General features: G+C 41.0%; 1 protein-coding gene across 1 annotated transcript; it reads right to left on the reverse strand.

Annotated features, from left to right (window-relative positions):
• Window positions 1–9,387: 9,387 nt before the first annotated feature.
• On the reverse strand, window positions 9,388–19,869 carry zbtb49 (zinc finger and BTB domain containing 49). Its single transcript, XM_048606275.1, has 6 exons — window positions 19,863–19,869; window positions 19,761–19,807; window positions 14,747–14,820; window positions 13,888–13,970; window positions 11,522–11,683; window positions 9,388–10,499 (listed from the first exon to the last, which is right to left on the reverse strand). The coding sequence occupies exons 1-6, from the start codon at window positions 19,867–19,869 to the stop codon at window positions 9,823–9,825; spliced, it is 1,050 nt and encodes a 349-aa protein (XP_048462232.1). The 3' UTR covers window positions 9,388–9,822.
• Between the last annotated feature and the right edge of the window lie 2,476 nt (window positions 19,870–22,345).

Here is a 22,345-nt window from a genome sequence, read left to right on the forward strand (position 1 = left end):
TGAAATGTCAATGAGTGTGAATGAGTGTAGCACTAGTTTTGCACAGGGCTTTGTGGCTATGTCCATTAGCGCTGGATTGAACAGTGGTGCAGCATCTAGTAGCCAATATCACAGCTTTCATTGTGGTACAAGCAGAAGCCACCCAATGTCTGGATGCTGCAGGGAGGCTCAATGTTGTTCAAGTCAGCTTGCTGTATGTCTGTGGATAGCAGTGTTCAAAGGAGACTCCAGGGCCTCCCAGCATTCCAGCAACCTATCCTCCAATATATTAGCAGGAAAGTTGACCCATCACTCCAGCAGAATGGCAGTGGCTCTGTGGAGCATGAACTAGCTGTCTTCCTTTGGGGTGACAGCATTTGTGGTTCCCACCACTGCCACTCTGTCCGTGGTTTTGCTATAGCCTGTTCCCAGCCAGTCCAGACTGCTCGACCCTTGCTAAGGTGGTACTGACCATAGCTGGAGATTTTAGATCCAGAATTGTTCTCAATCACCATTCAAGGCCATCTTCAATGTCCCTGGTTCAAGATAGCCATTGGCCACCAGCCACATTAGGCCAAAATATGTCACTAATTAACCAACATTACAACATTTGCAGGTAACAGTGAACTGAGAAATGTGGCAATCAATGAGGAGATTCACAGCAGACTTCAGGAGTACATTGACAGATGGGTGAAATTTGCAGTCAACTAAATTTAATGCTGACACGTATAATGTGACTTAATTCATAAGTCAAAATAATGAAAGTCAGTATAAACTAAATGCATGAATTTTCAAAGAGATGCAGGAGCAGAGAAAATTGGAGATGTATATGAACACATCTTTGAAGGAGGCATGATAAAGTGAGAAGTCTGCTATAAAAATTGTATAAAATACTCATCTTTCATAGAGATAGAGAGTAAAATCAAGGAAATTATGTTAAATCTTTACAAAATACTGATTTAGCTGCATTTGGAGGTTTCTGTTCAATCCTGGGCACCACACTTTAGGAATTTTGCCCAGGCTTTGGACAGGATACGAAAGAGATGTTAGAATGGCATGGCACGGTGGGTCAATGATTAGCACTGCTGCCTTACAGGGACCTGGGTTCGACTCCAGCCTCGGGTGACTGTCTGTGTGGAGTTTGCACATTCTCCCCGTGTCTGCTTGGGTTTCCTCCAGGTGCTCCGGTTTCCTCCCACAGTCCAAAGATGTGCAGGCTAGGTGGATTGGCTGTGCTAAATTGCCCATAGTGTTCAGGAATGTGTAGATTAGGTGGGTTATAGGGGAATGGGTCTGGGTGGGATGCTCTGAGTGTCAGTGTGGATTTGTTGGGCTGAAGGGCCTGTTTCCATGCTGTAGGGATTCTATTATTCTAATTGTACCAGGGATGAGGAAGTTCGGTTCAGTGGAGAAACTGAAATTGTTCTCTTTACAGTAGAGAAAGTTGAGAAGAGCTTTTTTAAACATGCTGAATCATGAAGGATTTGGCAAATAAGTGAGGGGAAACTTTTCAATTACAGAGGGAATAGTAAACAGAAAGCACAGATTTAAGACGATTTGCATGAGGAAACTTTGTTTTTGTAGCAAGTTGTGATCTGCAATACAATGTCTGAAAGGGTGATGGCAGTAGATTCTAACGTTCAAAGAGAATTGGATAAATATTTGAGGGGAAAGTGTGAACAGAGCAATGGGGAAAAAGGACTACAGGCTATTTGAACAGCTCCACCAAAGAGTTGAGACAGGCATGATGGACCAGATGGCTTCCTTTTGTGCTGTATTGTTCTATAATTTCATTAATCAAGTGATTGTTGGTTTGAAATTAGTAGCTAGGTACATGTGCAAAATGGCTCCATACAGGGCCACCTATGTGTATTTTTGTTTGTTTTTGTCATTCAGCTTCAAAAATGACACCTAATTCGAATTTTACACACCACATAAGTATAAACAGTTCACTTTTTACAATGTACATACTGCAAATGTCCGAGAGGTTTAAATCCCTTTGTTAGGATAGTTATTAACAATCTTTACTGACCTTTGGGTGATCATTAGATTATTTTAAACAGTTTATAACATTGTAAAAGTGTACGCAGGATTGTGTTAATATCAATGTGTTAATGAGTGAGTTCCACCTGTGTCACTCAACCCATGACCTCAGGCACAGGGTCCCAGGCCCAAACACCTTCAGCTGCTTCATCAATGGCCTTCCCTCCATTATAAGGTCAGAAATGGGGATGTTCACCGATGATTGTACGATGTTCAGCACTATTCACGAGGCCTCAGATACTGAAGCAGTCCATGTCCAAACACTGCAAGACCTGGACAATATCCAGCTTGCACTGACGAGTAACATCCATGCCACACAATACCAGGCAATGATCACCACTAACAAGAGAGAATGTAACCATTGCCCTTTGACATTGCTATCACTGTATTCCCCACTCCCCCCCACCCCCGCCCCCCACCATCTCAACATCCAGGGGTTACTGTTGGCCAGAAACTGAACTGGTCTAGCCACAGGAATACCGTGGCTACAAAAGCAGATCAGAGGCTAGGAATCTTGCAGCAAATAACTCATCTTCTGCTTCCTGCCCATCATTGACAAGGCACAATTCTGAAGTTTGATGGAATGCTCTCCATTTACTTCAATGAGTGCAGTTCCAAATACATTCAAAAAATCTTGTCACCAAGCAGAACATACAGCAGGCTTGATAGGCACCACATCTGCAATCCCTCCAACAATGCTGCTCAGTGGCGTTGGTCCGTACCATCAAACAAAGATGGCAGAAATTCACTAAGATGCCTTAGACAGCATCTTCCAAACCAACAGTCACTGCCATTTAGAAGTACAAGGACAGCTGTAATGTGGGAACATCACCTGTAAGTTCTCCTCCAAGACACTCACAATCATAATTTGGTAATAACGCACTGTTCCTTCAATGTTTCTGGGTCAAAGTCCTAGAGCTCCCTCCCTAACAGCCTTGTGGGTCTGCCTACACCAAATGGACTGCAGCAATTCAAGAAGGCAGCTCACTGTCACCTTCTGAAGAGGACTTACGGGTGGGCAATAAATGCAAACACAACCAGTGATGTTCAGATTCCATAAATGAATTTTAAAAAAAGCACTTAAGGAAACTAGATGTGAATCTTCATCCGATGTGGATTGAGTGCTGCAAAGCTGGACATAGATCATGAGGTGGCAGTAGTGTTCATCTGATTATGATGCACTAATCTCCAACAGCTTTATAATCTCTCACTCAAAAATCTCTGAATGTGGTCTCTTTTGGGGGTCTTCTGGAACAATGGTAGTTTCAACCAGGAGTCCTGGGTTCAAGTTCCACCTGCTCCAGAGGCGTTCTTAACATGTCTGAACAGATTGGTTTGAAAATCTCTAGAACTTATTCTCTCTGCAATGGGCTGCAGTGCGGTGCAGTTGCAAGCTCTTTCAAGCCTCTGAACTCTCTTTTCTCAGGCCAGATGCTGAATCTTAATGGAACTATCATTCACTTAACACACTTCAATCAAACTCCAAGTAAGTACAATCTCAGCAGCACTCTGCTTACAGCTGTGCAATGAATCTGGGAGCCAATTGTTGGGCTGTTTCTTTAAAGACATTACAAAGTACACTTCCAAAAGCAAATGCAGAATGAAATTGAAGGTACGTTCATTTACCATCATGTTCATCTTTAAAGGAAGGTCATCAATGTTGATGTTGTAAAATGAAAAGTGAATAGAAATTTAAATCTCAGCTGCCTGCCCATTTCATCATCCCCTGCCACCTATGAGATATTTTAATTTTCTAGTTCTTAGATCAGGAAATTTCTTGGATTTTTGTAGCATTTTCCTGCAATAGTGATGCATTGTCATCTGATATAATTGCCTTTTCTCTCAGAGCCATACAGAAGCATTGTTCCGGATAATAGTATTAGAAAACTGTCTGACTTTAAATGACTCCTTTCCCTAGGCATTAATGACTGTCTTTCATCATAAGATTACAAATGTTGATGCTTGTTGATGATGTTACAATGTTCAGCACAGTTCACAGCTCCTCCAATGCTGAAGCTGTGAGTGCACATATGCAGCAAGAATACAGTCAGGCTTGGATTGGTAAGTGATAAATAACGTTTGGGCTACACAAAGTGCCAAGCCATGACCATCTCCAGCAAGACAGACTCTAACCTTCTTCCCTTGACATTTAAAGGCATTACCATCACTAAGTTCTCAACATTCTGGGGATATCATCTAACAGAAACCAACCCCGACCAGACATACAATGACTGCCACAGCAGGTCAGAGACTTGAAATTCTGCAGTGAGTAACTTATTTCCTTATTTCTCAAAGCCGGCCTGACTGCCTTCTACTAGGCAAAAAAAACAAGATTGTGATGAAATACTCCCCACTTGTTTGAATGAGCACAGCTCCAACAACCCTCAGGACACTTGATACCATCCAGGGTAAAGCAGCCTGCTGACTCTGTACTCCATTCACCAACAAAAACCCTCATTCGCACTGCTGGAACACAGTCTGAACAGTATGTATCATTTACAATATGCACAGCAGTAACTCACCAAGGCTTCTTCACCTGCACCATCCAAATATGTGACCTCTACCATCTAGAAGGGCAAGAACAGGAGATACATTAGAGCACCACCACCTACAAGTTCCTCTCAGAGCCACTCACCATCCCGGCTGGGAGCTAAGATGCCATTCCTTCATTCTTGCTGGCTCCACCTCCTGGAACTCTCTTTCTAACAGCACTGAGGGATTCCCCACGCCAACCAGATGGACTGCATCAGGGCAATTACTGGCTTTGTCAGCAGCTCCTGTATCCCATGAAAGAATCAAAAAACGTTCTGATGAAATAACAATTGCTGTTTGATCTTCTTCAATTAGATCATGTCTGGAATCAGCAGATATAAGTTGTGTCATGAAACTTATTCTTTAAGCAGCAGAAGACTCAACAATTCATGCAGAATGGATGCAGGCCATTTGAGCCTACACCAACTCTCCAAAGAGCATCCCACCCAGATCCTATCCCTGCATTTCCCATGGCTAATCTTACCAACCCTGTGGGCAATTTAGCATGGCCAATCCACCTAACCTGCACATCTTTGAGCAGTAGGAGAAATCCAGTGCACCCAGAGGAAACCTATGCAGACACAGAGAGAATGTGTTAACTCTACACAGAAGTCGACTGAGGCTGGAATTGAACCCAGGTCCCTGGTACTGTGAGGCAGTAGTGCTAACCACTGAGCCACATACTGCCCTCACTGTGTTACATTACCTAATTTGACCACATTCTGGTTACATTACTTTAGCAGCTTATAAAAAGTTTTGTGGTGTGAGATTTCACACCTACTTTTCCTTTCCCCTGTGTTATATTCATGTCTCATAAACAGCATGGTCAGAGTTCATAGCCTCAACAATCTCTTGACAAACTTTGCACGCCCAACCTCAAGTGCCTACCTTCCATACGTGATTGGTTTCCCCATCAAAGCAGGTTGCTCTTATATTTAATTGAAAGATATTTTAAATTCAATACTAATTCTCTTTAGCATTTTCCATTTTCACATCTGGTACAAATAGCTTTGGAATTTCCATTATAAAGTTGCAAACTTTCCAGGTGGTAACTTCTCTTTTTTGTATTTCTGCATAGGTTTCTCGCACCCGACTAAGAAGCTACAACCTCTTTATGCCACTGCCTCATGCTTTTAAAGCCTTCAGTTGTTACTGATTTTCTTTGTCTACTTCTGTATCGAGTCATGTAACTGCTCCCAATACTGACTCTAAATGTGATGAGAAATCAGAGCTCTAATCTGTGTGCTCCAGGATGGAATGGGGCATCTTCTGAATAGCGTATTTATAATCCGACCATCAACAATGGCTCCAGGAAACTATGTCTTAATATGAGTTTGAGATATGCACAGTATGATGGCCAGCTGAGTAGGACGTGGATTGCAAGGACGATTTTTTACAACTACAGATATTTTAGCAGGAGACTAGTGGAACATCCTGGAAAATATAGGTCCATTGTTTAATGTTTTGACCATTCTGAGAATTTCTTTGATTGCCTTGTAAGAGGCGAAACTTTGCAGCTAAGAATCTCTTACCAGGGTCTTCATCAAAGGTGTTCTGGACGTTGATACAAATAATATCGATCCACTACTTTAGCCATTTCTTCACAAATTTCTATTTTATTTGACATGAGTTATCCTTTCTAAATTCATGTTGGATCTGTGATGTGGAGGTGCCAGTGTTGTACTGACGTGGACAAAGTCAGAAGTCACACGACACCAGGTTTGAATCATACAAACATTCAGAGCGTTGCCTCTTCCTCAGGTGCAGTGAGAGAGCAGAACACACAGGCAGAGAGTTTACAGGCAGAGAGATCAAAAGATCATTCAACTGGTGTGAATGGAGTGTCAGATAATAAGTCTCTGCAGGTGACGAAGAGTGTTAAGACGATGCGTAAAGTGTTTATAAAGTCAATGTCAGTGCTGTGCTGTAATAACAATCAGGCAGAGCCATAGGAATATCCAAAAGGTGACATCTCAGGTGAGACACTGAATTGTAGGTGTGAGGCTTTGTTCAGAATCTGTCTCAGGGTTTTAACCTGAAATCAGGCTGGTTTTATCCTGAAAGCTGGAATTTATAAGTTACCACACTGACTGACTGTGTCTACAAATTGTGTTTTTTTTTAACAAAATAGAACGTATCTGCAAATAAATAAGCATCTTGGATGAAATGATTCATCCCATGGATTTTTATATGTGTATGTGCTCTCTCACTGCACCTGACAAAGGGTTGTGTCTGAAAGCTTGTGTGGTTCCAAATAAACCTGTTGGACTATAACTGGTGTCGTGTGACTTCTGACCCTGTTGGACTCTGATTCACTGAAATTTTACGAGGCAATTCTCCACCCTATCCTTCATTATACTCTTGCAATTCCCCACAACAAATATTAGACTAGTCAATTACCCTCCTTTTAACTTCCTTAGTCAATCAAGTGACATGCAAAATTTTACATTCTATTGAAACATTTCCCAAATAGAGACAAATTTGGAAGATTGTAGGCAGGACATCAGTAATATTCTCACCTGTTTCTTTAAAAAACCTGGGATAGAAATTTGCAGGTCCTGAGAATTTTTCACCCTTTCAGTGTTGATACTGGTATTTTGCTTAATACTATTGCGAAATAATTATTCATCACATTAGCTATCCCTTTATTTTCACTGACAATAGCACTTGGCAGTTTCTAAGGATCCAAGTACCTCCAGCCCATCCTTTTTTTCCCAATAATTTTGTTCATTTTGAAAATGCTTGAAAGCTTCTCTTCACATTGTCTTTAGGTAGCTGTTATTGTCTATTTTACCAAAATTGCTGTTCTTGCATCTTTCCTACTTGCCAGGGTCTATAAGATTCTTAATAAAAATCAAAAGAACCGTGAATGCTGTAAATCAGGAACAGAAGCAAAAGTTGCTGGAAAAGCTCAGCAGGTCTGGCAGCATCTGTGAAGAAAAATTAGAATTAACATTTCGGGTTTGGTGATCCTTCCTCAGAACTGATGATAGCCAGGAAATTGTCAGGTTACTTGCAGAAGATAGAGTGTGGGGAGGGAGTAAGGGGTAAACTATATATGGGGATAGAGCCCAAAGACAGAGAAGAACAGTTGGGCAGACAAAGGAATTGATAACAATCTGGCTAGGAGGGAAAAAAATAGCTGTTAATCGGGACTGTTGGTGACTAACAATAGGCAGTGTGTAATGGCAGGCTATGTGAGAACAAGGCCTGGTGTGTGGACTAGGGGGCTGGGACATGGGAGAGTTCAGGCCCTAAAATTATTGAACTCAATATTGAGTCTAGCGGGCTGCAGGATCCCCAAGCAGAAACCCCAAGCAGAAAATGAGGTGTTGTTCTTCCAGCTTGAGCTGAGCTTTGCTGGAACACTGCAGCAAGCCAGGGACAGAGATGTTGGCCAGGGAACAGGGTGGTGTGTTAAAGTGGCAGGCAACTGGAAGCTCAGGGTCTTATTTGCAAGCAGAATGTAGATATTCTGCAAAGTTGAAACCCAGTCTACGCTTCATTTCCCCCAATATAGACAACATTGTGAGCAGCGAATGCAGTAGACTAGATTGTGTGAAGTAAAGGTAAAGTGCTGCTTCACCTGGAAGGTATGTTTGGGCCTTGGATACTGAGGAGGGAAGAGGTAAATGGACAGATGTTATACCTTCGGCGGTTGCAGGGGAAGGTGGCGTGGGGTTGTGGCAAGGTGTTGGGAGTGAGGGAAGAGTGGACCAGGGTGTCCTGGAGTGAACAATCCCTGCGGAAGGCGGACGAGGGAGGGGACAGGAATATGTGTCTGGTGGTGGCACCTCGCTGGTTGAAAGCATACTAACGGGTGCATAACAGCCTGGTATGGCAACTGCTCTGAACAGGACTGTAAGAAACTACGGAAGGTTGTGTGCACAGCCCAGACCATCACGGAAGACAACCTTCCATCCAAGGACTCCATTTCCACAGTCCATTGCTGTAGAAAGGCCGCCAACATTATTAAAGACCCATCGCACCCCAGCAATGCTCTCCTACAACCTCTTCTGTCAGGCAGAAGATATGGAAGCTTGAACACACGCACCAGCAGGTTCAGGAACATCTTCTTCTCTGCCATCATTAGACTGATGAATGGACTATCTAACTTCTAATCTTGATCTTGCTTAGCGCACACTCTGTGTGATGTAACCTGTATGCCTCTGTCCAAGTTTTTTTTTACCCTACAATCTGTATGTCCTTGCTTATTATGATCTGCCTATACTGCTCGTAAACAAAGCTTTTCACTGTACTTAGGGACGCGTGACAATAAATCAAATCAATCAATCAATTAAATAAGTCAGGTAATTGTGGCTTGGAGGACAATTTGCAAGTTGTAATGTTCCCATGTACCTGCAGCCTTTGTTTTCCAGGTGGTAGAGGTCATATGTTTGCGAGGTGTTGTCAAAGGAGCCCTGGTGAATTTCTGTTGAATAATGAGCTACTGTTCAGGTTGTATAATCTAGACCTTTAGAGGGATACAAGGTATAGTGCTTCAAGAATTTATCTTTCTTATTCAGTCCTATCTCGAGGACAGTGTTTTTTTTCATAAGATAACAATTTTAGATGATTGAAGATACTACTTTTGGAGTTTGCTATCCAGAAATACGGCAGGTCTAAAGTGGAACAAGGTATGCAAAATATGCACAAATGTTAATGGACTTGCATTTGCAACCAGAAAAATCTTTTAGCACTGCATACCATCAAAACCAAATAAGTGTGCAACATTAACAAAGTAGCTCTTAAAAGCCTTTATAAATATTGTAACGTAAAAGATCAGATTTGTGTGATATTTACAAATTTCAGCTGATTCCAGTGACAAATAATATTGATCCAAAGGGAGCTGGTGTAATGGATGTATAAAAGGAAAACTACTCCATGAAACGTTTTTTAAGGATTCACAATACCTGACTTTACCTCTCAAAATGAGGATTATAAGGAATCAAAGAATCAAGCAACGCCACAAGTAAGTGATTGATAAAGGTCAATGATCATTGCAATTAACTTGTTCTTTTACATTAAAACAAGCTGCTGAAGCATTTGTGTTTCAAGATAGTTAATTTTGTTTATAAGAAGATGCACGACCACGTATTGTGTGGATCCCACTGATTAGATTCTAATAAATATCTAAGATTGCATTTATTAAAACTTACAAAAATACATTTCACAAGACTTTTTTCTCCCTCTCAGCAATTATGCCAAAAATAAACTCGAGTGCATTCCAACAGTTGCTTATATTAGCTGAATTAAGATAATAATCTGTCATTGATCTAATTCATTGTCATTTTGTAATGTTTTCATTGCCAAACCCCACAGCGTTAGGCTAGAGAGGAATGGTCCTTCATTTGTTCGATATGAAACACTAGGTGTGTGATTTCCAAAGGGCACGTTAATGTGAATGTCCAGACTCGTCACTGATGATCGCACAGTTGAGGGGTTCTGAGACGGCAGGGGCTCTTCAGACCTTGAACTACTGTCAACAGCATGAACATTAGGATGATGGGAAGCTTGAGGCTTGTGAGTTTTAGCAGGACTCAATACCATTTTGTTTTGATGCTCATCCACTTGTTGTTGAACCAAAGAACTGTATTCAGAATGAGAGTTTTCATGCATGGTTGCTGATGCCTCAGGCTGTTCTGGGTCACCATGAAGCTTGTCTAATGGAGAGACTGGCAATAGTGCAACTTGCATAGCTTGGCTGAGCGGCTCAGAGTCTGGTGACCTTGGCTCTGCAGGTTCTCGATAGTTTTCCTCAGAGCTATCAATCTCTTCATTTCTTACGTCATGGTCTCCGTTGTACTTGCAGTGCATTCGCTTGTGTCTGTGCAGCACAGCAGAACGGGTGAAGCACTTGCCACACGTCTCACAATTATACGGCCGTTCACCAGTGTGCGTTCGGACATGCCGACGCAAGTCACCAGAACCTGCAAACCGCTTTCCTGCAAATTAAAAAAAAGGACACAAGGGTATCTGCTAAGTATACAGTGTTCTGTAACTTATCAGGGAAAATTTCTTCTAAAAATGTCAGTGTTTACTCTACGGTGTTCAATGAATTAACATGAAATATATAGAATCCTGTTGTCTATTGACTGTATCTGAAAATATGTATATTTGTCTATGAGTGTGGGTTTTTACACTTAAAGTCTGATAATAAAACATATTATCCAATCATCTAAGAACCTGCTGATACAGACTGCTGCAGATCATGAAGGAAAGAATGATCACTTGTTTGAAAGGTTTTCAGCACTTGCAGAACTACATCGCAAATTTAAAGGAAATGGATGCTTTGTTATAGAATTCCCTCAATGAATTAATCTTGAAGAATTCTGTTTTGCTTTGTTTTATTGCAGGATCAGACATATATATATCCTCCTATACATTATGAAAATTTGACCGGATAGTCTTGAGTTCAAGCAATTATATATGTGTAAGATTTCAGACAAATAAGTTTCTATAAGTATTTCAAATGATCCTGAGGACAGTATTAAAGATATTGCAATAAGATCACTTTGTAGGAAAATGAAGTAGACTGAAGTATTTGAATGATAAAGGTATTCAATTTTTGTAATCATTGGACACAGCCTATATTTATAAAGTAAAATTTCATTACCTGTTGTAAAAAAGTACCTTGTAAAAAAAGCCCAAAAACTCACCAATACACAATTTTACTTTTTTAAGTTTTGGGAATACCTGTGTGTGCCATCAGAATCTAAAATGGAGTACATTAAGAAACCCCCTTCTTTATCCAATCAAAGAAAACCCTCGACCATAATTTATATTGCTCAATACTTTATTACAGCAATAAGTAAAATATTCAGCACCACCAGAATCCACACTTAATTTGTGTGGTTCAGTTAATGCCTGATAAAGCTTCCTGAGCCATGGTAAACTGACGATGTTTTACTTTGTTGAAAATATGTAAAAGCACAAATATTTCTAGATGCTTTAACAGTGAACCTACCGCATGTTAAACAATTATATGGTCGCTCTCCTGTATGACGGATTCTGTGTTTGACAAGTTTCCTCTGCATGTTAAAAGACTTTCCACACTGGTCGCAAGTAAACAGCTTATCTGCACTGTGTGTCTTTTTGTGTTCCTTTAAATTACTGAAGTTACTGAAACCTAAAATTTTAACAAGTTAGAATTAATAGATTCATAGCTACATACTGCAACACAAATATTCAAAGACTTTGATTGGTTTCTTAGCATCAAGTAGTGCTGCAACAAGCAAGTGAGTATAGAATCAATGCGTTATAGGAAAAATTGTACGTAAGCTCATATACTACTTCTGGGCTGCTCTTATTTGATCACCTCTATTAAACCCATCAACCCTTGTATTTTCTGACAGAAGACGAGTTATAAGATCAGAATCTATTACTGTAACACATGATTTATTTATTTCACAGTTCAACTAACTATGCCTTCCTAAATTTCTGTTAAACATATTCCCCAGTGTGAAGCCACTCCCCCCAAAGTAAGAGCATGAAGATATTTGCATGGTCCATTAATTTTCTGCACTCAGGAAATGTATGATCGAGAAACAGAAGTAGGCCATTCAGATCCTCAATGGCTACACTGTTTGAGTTTTGAATTCCACATTCCGATTTGCCGCTGATAACCTTGGATTCCTTGACCAAACAGGAATCTATGTACCACTACCGTAAAAATAGTAAAGTAATTTATTGTTACATGTATTTTCATAAATGCAGTAAAATGTGTATAAGTTGCAATAATTAATCTGGTGCCATTTTAATTACATAAATTATTTAAAAATTTAATACATACAAAGTTAAGATAAATTTCACTTTTTGCTCCAACCACGGCTTCTTGATTTCATAAGTGGCTGCAGGACACACCTTACTCCACAGCCGCCAAATATTCAACAGTTCCACCTCCGCTGCCTTCTGAGGCACAGAGTTCCAAAGCTATCCAACTCTCAGAAAAAACAATTCTCCTCATTTCTGTCGTAAAAGGACAACCCTTAATTTTAAAACTGTGCATCATGGTTCTGGACTCATCCACAAAAAGAAACATCCTTTCTATTTCCACCTGTTCAAGAAACATGGAAACATACAGAACAGGTGCAGGAGTAGGCCATTTGGCCCTTTGAGACTGCACCACCTTTCAATATGATCATGGTTGCTCATGCGATCTCAGTATCCCATTCCCACTTTCCCTCCACAAGCCCTTGATCCTTTTAGCTGCAAGGGTCACATCCATCTCCCTCTTGAATGTATCTAATGAGCTGGCCCCAACAGCTGCCTGTGGTAGAGAATTCCACAGGTTCGCAACTCTCTGAGTGAGGAAATTCTTCCTCATCTCAGTCCTGAGAACATACAGGATCTTATATACCTCAATCAAATCATACCTCACTCTTCTAAACTCCAGTAGAAACAAGCCACAGTCTGTCTTTAGCTCTACAACTCTGATCTTCCACAAAGCTCGTTACTGCTTGCCAGGGTAATGATGGCAGGAAGGGGAGAGGTCAGGCACGTGGCCAAAAGAAAAAAAGAAAATCAAGAAAGGTGTGTTTGTTCTCCTCTGAGAGATAGGTTGGCTGACAAGCAGAAACTCCTCTATTTGTACTGTTGAGTTGTACAGTAATGTACTGCTAGGTGTGGAAGCACAAGAAATAAGAACAGAAAAGTCATGACACACAAACTAACTAAACTCATTGGTTTGATTGCAATAGCTGGCATTCTGAATAATATGCTCAGCAATTGGTTCAAAATAAATGCCACCCAAAGTCTAAGTGAAATGCGAAGGGACTTGACTGCAACTAGAGTTGTACCTCAGCCCAAAATATCAATTAAAATAGACTTACACATTTTAAGGATCCAAGGTCAGGTGAATTATAAGAGGACCAGCCTAGTTTCCAGGGATTTGTGCCTGAGCACAAAGGCTTGCATGGGACAAGGTCACAACCACAGTAGTTGGCTTTTTAAAGTTGATCACCTGTTTGAGTTCAGCCTTGCTATAATTTGCTTCCTGTCATAAAATGTGGTGTTTTACCCACTGGTGAATATGTAATAAGCTGAGAAAAATGCAAACATGTGGGAAAACCCGACCCATGCACCAATGTCCCTCCTGCTTGTACACCTACCTCAATACTTAGTCTAAAATAAGAGAACTCTTTCCAGCATGATTAAAAGCAGGCACAGAAGTACCAATTCCTTCTGCCTTAATAGTTACGAAGCTTTGAAGCCAGAATGATGAACTTAGATTGACCCCATCTCTGCCTTCTACAATGGATCTTGGTGTAAGGGTCAGAATTTATGTATTAACAGTTTACATACAAACAGAAGTGAAATACTTCAAACACAAACCTCGACCACAAATGTCACAGAGATGAGGTTTTTGACCCGTGTGAATAACAATATGGCGTTGCACATCACCAGATGCAGCAAACCTGAAATAGAGAATAAAACCTTAGAGAAAGAACAAATGTGTTTTTCTTTGTAAAATAAAGAACGATTTTAACTTTCAAAATATTGTACACTCTGCTGAAGCTAGTGACTCTTTCTTCTCCTAAAAATATTAAGTGTAAGTAACGTATGGACCTTCCCACCGAGTCTGGTGGTGGCTCCACAGGGGGAGCTGGCAAACTTGATTCTTTTCTGGCTGTTGAAAATCCTTCTGAAACAAATGGCAAGGTTGTTGTCTGCCCATACATCGGCCTTGCCATTGCAGATTGAAATTATAGAGCTACATGACTCTAATAGTGAGACGGCATTTGTCTTTTCACTTGCTCCACTGATGTTGATGGTGGCTGCACAGACCCCCTGCCGATCTGACAATCCAGCTATCAATGGTCCTCCTGATGTGGTCTCCTCTACATTGGTGAGACCAAACGTAGACTAAGTGACTGTTAAATACTCTCAACACTACCATAGTTTATGAACTTCTGTTTTAATTCAGTCACTGGATGTGGGCATCGTTGGCTGGGCCAACATTTATTGCCTGTCCTAATTGTCTTTGAACTCCATTGAAGTGGGCCATAATGTCCTGCAGAGCTCACGCGCCCTAAGAGCAGAACAGCGAATGACTCCCATAAAATGAAACGCATATCCGAGACCTTGGGGTCAGGGCACAGAAATGGTCCTGTCATAGGCTCCCAGTGCTATAGGAAAATTCAACACAATGTATCCCATGACCAGACTTTAAAAAAAAGATTGCTACAATCACCTTTTGCCGCAGATCTCACAAATGTATGGCTTCTCACCAGAGTGTCGTCGTAAATGAGTTTGCAGATTTCCTGCCTGGTAGAAATTAAAGTAGAAAGTCAAGTTAATATGTTTGACAACACAGAGATTTACAAACCCAAACAGGCAACTTTCCCACCATATATATATACAATTATCCTTGTCATTTTTTTGAATAGAAGTATCCTCTACACATGGTCAAGTGTGGTCAGTCACTGATAGAACCACCAAACCACTTTTTAAGATGCAAAAACAGAAATTGCTGGAAAAGCACAGCAGACCTGGCAGCATCTGTGGAAAGAAATCAGTTAACGTTTTGGGTTGAGGGTGACCCTCAGAACTTTAAGATGCTTCTAAGCTGCAAGGTCAAGTTTGGAAAAGCTGCCTGCAGGCAAGTAATATGTGACCCACATGAGAGTAGTTTGGGTTAATTACAGGGTCTATCAAAACCCTGTTCCCACACCCGTACTGGGACTTCCAGTTAGTAACGTGGGAAAAAGACACTGGCATGCCTCCATCCCAGACCATGGCCAGGCGACTATGGCAGGTTCATATTGGGAATGTGGGGGGCACGGGGAATTGAGATTAATCTTTCAAAGGACCCTCCACCACCTGCAGTTGGGTTGGGTCAGTGGTTTGCTGGGCTGCGGAGGCTTCAGGATCAGTTTGGAAAGGGAGCATGGTGCGATGATATTGGACCAGTAGCATTGAAACAGTGGGTGCTGGGGATTGAGGAGAAATGTATTTGGGAGAGGGGCATCTGTGGTGAGTCAGGGGTTCAGTTTAACAGCTACTCAGGAGTTAGAATAGGTTTTTAATCCTCAAACATTTCCTGTGTATTATTAGGCTTAAATGAGCCCCATTCTTGGAAATTGACTTTAAGGGATGTTCATGGAGGGTTCCAAATGCAGGGGAACTGACTACCAGAATTTTCAATTTCTTTGGAAATTTTCCCAATCAGCTATGTCAGAAATTTTGCATGGTCTGGCACACAACTCCAGTCTACGCTGCAGAAAAGACAATCTGGCCATTGGAATTTCTGGGTCATAAATTTCAAATCCCACCAATACTTACGAGGAGATCCAAACGGCTATAATTAGCAGAAGCACTGAGGACTACACCAACAAGTTTGCCCATTCTTTCCAAATTAAACTGAAGTTAGTGTAAAATGTAACTGCAAAACAGTACTCATGACTTCTAACATTTATTGATGGCTTCCTCTTAATTCAATGGGCAACAGTGCAAAACATACTGAATTAACTACTTGACAAGCATCTATTTGTAAATTGGAGGCCTAATGGTAACAAGTCAAGCTAATAATTCTTCATTTGAATAAACTGATATTGGAGTTAATAACTTTCTTAGCCCCAAGTCTTTACTACTACTTTCTATGCGGGAAATTCAAATTCACTGAAATAGAACAGCTCTAAAAGAAACACACAAAAAATTTAGATCCCATAAAGTCACCATATGTTGGGAAATTAGGATTCCCATTAGGAATCAGAAGATGAAGGATACATTGTTTTTACAGTATTCATGCTGGAACCATTTTCTTGTTACTTTAAGGTAATGTTAACTGTGGCACATTGCATTTACTATCTGACATTAGCCATAATGAGGAGCCATTTCCTCATAAAGGTAAATCCTTGATATAGTTCAGAACCTTGAGGCAATTTTCCACAGAAATTATTCAAAGGGAAAAAAGTCATTTTAACGGCTGTGCTTTACTACATTGTTTCTATCCTCAAATAAAGAAAATGACTGAGACTGTAGGTAAAAAGAATGTTAGTGAGTTAACCATGATGATGTTTTCCTGTAGACTCCAAACAATAAGCAATTTAGTAGCCTTAATTAATAAAAAATCCTGCACATCTATACCATTGGATGCTTTTTAAAATTTGATTCTAACTATGAACAATAGGGAATAAAACAACAATAAAGAGAGTTAAAATACAGTCTAGTTCCGGTACTAAGAAGCTGCTGGGGTGAAATATCCCAGCACAGGAAGGCTCATAAATATAACAGTTTAAATCTTGTTATAAAGTGAGATGGTGAAACGTGATTGCTAATTTTATGTCAGGACATAAAGATAAACTAGATCAAATGAATTAGGAATACCAATCATAACTATGGCTCTATCTGTTCATCTTACTATGTTATTGAGGAGCTTGGATCAAGCTTTGCCTCATCTAGTATTTACTTGGTCTGTCTATTGAAATTGAAGGGATACATGCAAAAGACATGGGGCTGAATGCTCCCATTTTAGTTGGCAAATGGTCATTTTTAGGGAGATTCATGGTGAGTGGTCCAGCATGGTCCATGTCGACTTTTCTCAAACAGTTGTCTGCGCTTCAGCTCCTTAATCATGCAACTGACCTCTCGGGTGCCTGGTATACACAATCGTGCGGAAGGACAGATGAAACTCTCATAGCTTCACTGACTATAACAGACCATGTACTTAGATACTTACTGGTCAGTGTGCAAGGATAGCAGCTCTGTGCAGCAACGAGACCAGTGGACTGTGTCTATGAATTGGCAAACAAAGTTGGTTCACCTGCGGTCACATCAGCTTCTCAGAGAATGACAAGGATTGAATTGTTATAAGCAATGGAGTGGTCATGCTAGCTTGAGACCAAGCGTTGTAATGTGCATTGTTGGTCAATGCATGACATGCAAATAAAGTGCAGTTTGATGGCAGATGCATGCTATCACTGCACCTATGGATGCCTGATTTCCATCAAGCAGAGCATCACATCATGAACAATGCCACTGCAGATAAATAAATACTTACTCCATCCACTGTGAATGCTTTCAGCATCCATTTTGCTTGCTTATTGGGCTGTTGGAAGTTTGGTCAAAGAGAGCATGTTTGCACTTTTGTGATAATCTGCCCAACAGTCAGGACTAGCCTAATGCTTCATGTTTCATTTTGTATTGAAGACGTATCTAAGAAAATACATGCAACATGCCTTAATGACTACCGCCCAGTGCCTCTGACCCCCGTAATCATGAAATGATTCGAGGGGCTAGTCATGGCCCACATCAATTCCAACCTCCAAGCCTGCCTTGATCCCCTGCAATTTGCCTACTGGTGAAACAGATCCACAGTGGTCATCACTTCCATAGCCCTATACTCATCCCTGGAACATCTGGATAACAAGGACACCTACATCAGGTTCCTACTCATCGACTGCAGCTCCATCTTCCATACCATAATCCCTACCAGACTAACCTCAAAACTCCAAGACCTAGGTCTCGGCTCCGCCATCCGCAACTGGATCCTCAGATTCCTCACCCACAGGCCGCAATCAGTGAAGACAGACAACAGCACCTCCTCCACGATAATCCTCAACACTGGTGCCCCACAAGGATGCATTCTCAGCCCCCTGCTGTACTCCCTGTACACTCACGACTGTATAGCCAAATTCTGCATGATCGCCGTCTACCAGTTTGCCGACAACACCACCGTGGTAGGACGGATATCAAACAATAACAGGTCAGAATACAGAAAGGAGACAGAATTCTTGGTGTCATGGTGCAAAGATAAGGAGGGGGACACATCGTTATCTACATCAATGGAGCTGAGGTGGAGAGGGTCGTGAGAGTCAAGTTCCTAGGAGTGACGATATCCAACAATCTGTCCTTGACTTCCCACGCAGATGCAATGATCAAGAAGGCACAACAACGCCTCTTCTTCCTCGGCTTGCTTAGGAAATTTGGCACGTCCATAAGGACCCTCGCTAACTTTTACAAATGCACCATAGAAAGCATACTATCTGGGTGCACAACGACCTGGTACAGCAATTACTTTGCCCAGGACCGTAAGAAACTACAGAAGGCTGTGTGCACAGCCCAGACCATCACGGAGGCCAACCTCCCATCCATGGACTCCACTTACACGGCTCGTTGCTGTGGAAAAGCTACCAACATCATCAACGATCCCTCCCATCCTGGTAATGCTCTCTTCCAACTTCTTCCGTCAAGCCGAAGATACAGAAGTTTGAACACACGCACCAACAGGCTCAACAACTGCTTCTTCCCTGCTGTAATTAGACTGCTAATTGAACGTCTCTAACTTCAAATAATGTTGACCTTGCTTTGCACACCTCCTGTGCAGCTGTAACCTTGTATGCCTTGCTCTGTCTAAGCAACTCATCATCTGTATGTCCTTGTTTGCTAATGATCTGCCTGCACGGCTCGCAAAACAAAATTTTTCACTGTTCTTAGGTACATGTCGACAATAAATCAAATCAAATCCAGCACTACTACTCCTGTCAACCCCATCAGCCTTCAGGCTATTGTTTCGAAAGCCTCATGTGGTGAGGCTGGTGGTCTGGAGATGCCTGGTTGTGTGAAGGATGGGTGGAGGAGAATGGTATCCATGGAACATGTGGGGAAACGGTGGCGATGGCAGAGCTGGGTGAGGGCACAGAGATGCAAGCAGTGAGCTGTGACATTAGCTAACTGCTCTGACATACATGTCAGTAATCTGTGCTGTTGGGTTTCTGAAGGAAGGAAGGCTGGGATTGAGGGCTGCACAGCAATGAAGTGAATTTAGCAATTAATGAGACGCAAACACATGAAAATAAGCTAGTCATTGCTCATTAGCAACATTCAGAACTTGCCGTTTAAACAGTAAGGGGAAAAAAAAATCAGCAAATCTTCTCTTAGCATTGAGAATCTGTGTTTCATTGTTGCTGGCTTTTCCCAACTCTCTCACTATTGCCCACGCAGACCTGGGAAAATCCCACCCATGGTCTGGATCAGGGCCCACAGTTGTTAACTCACTGGGTTAAAGTGTTCAGAGATCACTGCCATAAAAGAAAGATGCACAGATCCACTGTAGGGAACAGATGAAACCATGGAATCCAACAAGCTATCAATGCAACAATCCAGCACCACAGACGAAGTGCTGATATTTGCATGTTTTAAATCTGTTTTTTATAAAACAAAAAATTTAGAGTATCTCTGAGTGTACTTTAGAAAAACGATTTTACCTGTGAAAAGTGTTTCCCACAGATGTTGCACTCAAATGGTTTTTCTCCTGTTAAAATACGATAACATACACATATTAGGAAAATAGACAAAATTATTCCTACTGGACATGGGTCAATCTTCCTTGTACAAGTGTACTGATTATTTACAATATTAAGCAAATATAGAATCCACAAGCAGTTATGTACAGTACCATGTTGTCTCTATGTTATTTAATCATGAAAAGGGCTGTTATCTAGCCTCCCTACAAATTAAAAAGTGACTTTAGAGGAAGTTCTACTCACTTTTACCTTTATGAGCACAATAAATTTACTGACTGTATAAATAATAAGGGTCATGGGTTTCTACCAAATCAGAATATTTGTGTCCTGTAGATTTACTTAAAAATATCTTTACAGAAATTGAGTAGCTTAAAATAATCTATTTTCATATAGCTTGTACTCATTATACCTCCATATTCTTTTTATACATGTAAGTATAAAAGATTTACATGGGGTAAACTGATTTATCTAAAGTACATGAAACATTCCTAACTGAATCAATTTCCCTGCCAGCTAAATAGGCTGCAAGTTGGTTCAGGTAGTGGTGTTTCAGTGCTCTTCTGCACAAACCACATAAAATCCTCAGCCAGGGGTGCCAGGCATTACCTGCTCAACCTGTGTGTGAGAAATAGCACTGAAGCAACCCAAGGGGTTAGTGGCCCATGGTACTTTTGCTACTGAGAAAAATATCAATGTAGTTGTGCCACATAAGTGATTTTTTTAGCCTAATGTGTACATTTTCTAAACAGTTGTATGTGTGTTTGACCATGTAAATGATTCCACTTCAAAATTAATTTATGGACGTGAAGGACTTTGGGATATCTGAACTTGTGGAACGCACTCTCTGAATGCAACTTCTTTCACATATGCATCATTTAGGGTAATAGAGAAACTGTCATATCAACATTCTTTGCTGAACTCTGACAAGGGCTGGGGGATATTTAAATGTTTTGGGATGGATGACAAATGCTGGCCTAACCAGCAATGCAAAAATTCCATGAATAAAAAACAAAGGCAAGAAATAAATATGGAAAATTATCAAAAAAGAGACAAACATTCGTTCACTAATGAAGGAAATTCACCAATACCAAATTTGGGGAATGAAACAAACATCAGAAATATAATAAACAGACGTATCATAGAAGTTAATGTTGATCAACTGCAAGTTAATCCTTTTTGACCTTTAGTCACAATTTCACAATTGGTAAGCCTTCAAAGTAGATGGCACTTGATGTCATTGAATGATAAAACATAGTACCAAAGATACTGCCATGATAAAAGGTCCTTAAATGGAAAAAAAAGACCACCCATATATTATGCTTATTCAAACAATGCGGCACGGTGGCTCAGTGGTTAGCACTGCTGCCTCACAGTGCCAGGGACCTGGGATCGATTCCACCCTTGGGGGACTGTCTGTGTGGTGTTTGCACATTCTCTCTGTATCTGCGTGGGTTTCCTCCCACAGACCAAAGATGTGCAGGCAAGGTGGATTGGCCATGCGAAATTGCCTGTAATGTTCAGGGATGTGTAGATTAGGGGGATGGGTCTGGGTGGGATGCTCTGAGGGGTGGTGTGGACTTGTTGGACTGAAGGACCTGTTTCCACACTGTAGGGATTCTATGATGATGATATTTTGGAGTAATTTCAATGCACTAACTCCAATATTTCTCTTGCTTCTGTTGCAGTTTCAAACCAGCTCCTGGTTTGGACAGCAGCCTTCGAAAGATTTCCAAGCACCAATCCCTCTAACGTACAAACACTAGAACTAAACATTATCAGTTCTGTTCTGTATAATGGGAAAATAACAACACACCTTTAAACAAAAAGAAGACTTCTACTTTGTGAGCAGCGTGGAGAGTCTATAAAACCCCAATGAGAATTATATTCTGCAGTGACTTCTAGTCTTATTGTTTAATGAAAACAATCTTGATTAAATTAACCTTCACAACCTTCCTTTAGTGAATAGCAAATGAAGATTGGATCATCCTAAATCCAATGGTCCTATGGGATATCCTACACTAACTGTCATTAAGTACAACTCTTAGGCTCCAGCAACAATAATATTTTGCTCTGTAACAATGCAGGTTGTTATAAGACCATAAGACAAAGGAGCAAAGTTAGGCCATTCGGCCCAGAGTCTGTTTCACCATTCAATCATGGCTGATATGTTTCCCAACCCCATTCTCCTACCTTCTCTCCGTAACCCTTGATCCCCTTACCAATCAAGAACCTATCTATCTATCTGTCTTAAATACACTTAATAATTTATCCTCCACAGCCCTCTATGGCAATGAATTCCACAGATTAACACCCTCTGTCTGAAGAATTTCCTCCTCATCTCAGTTCTATGGGTCATCCCTTCATTCTGAGGCTGTGTCCTTGGGTACTGGGGGAAAATCTTCTCCATGTCCACTCTATCCAGTATTTTGTAAGTTTCAATCAGATCCTCCCCTCATCCTTCTAAACTCTAAGTACAGACCCAGAGTCCTCTACCACTCCTATATAACAAGCCATTCATCCCTGGGATCATTCTTGTAAACCTTCTC

The sequence above is a fragment of the Rhincodon typus genome, chromosome 1 (assembly GCF_021869965.1).
Source record: "Rhincodon typus isolate 14 chromosome 1, sRhiTyp1.1, whole genome shotgun sequence".
Lineage (NCBI taxonomy): Eukaryota > Metazoa > Chordata > Chondrichthyes > Orectolobiformes > Rhincodontidae > Rhincodon > Rhincodon typus.

What these genes read in the sequence shown, in the direction of transcription:
- zbtb49 (XM_048606275.1), bottom strand. An exon ending in GTGGGAAACACTTTTCACAG is followed by an intron (nt 14,821 to 19,760) that starts GTAAAATCGTTT and finishes AATTTCTACCAG; the next exon opens with GCAGGAAATCTGCAAACTCA. An exon ending in CTGTGACATTTGTGGTCGAG is followed by an intron (nt 11,684 to 13,887) that starts GTTTGTGTTTGA and finishes TTAAAATTTTAG; the next exon opens with GTTTCAGTAACTTCAGTAAT.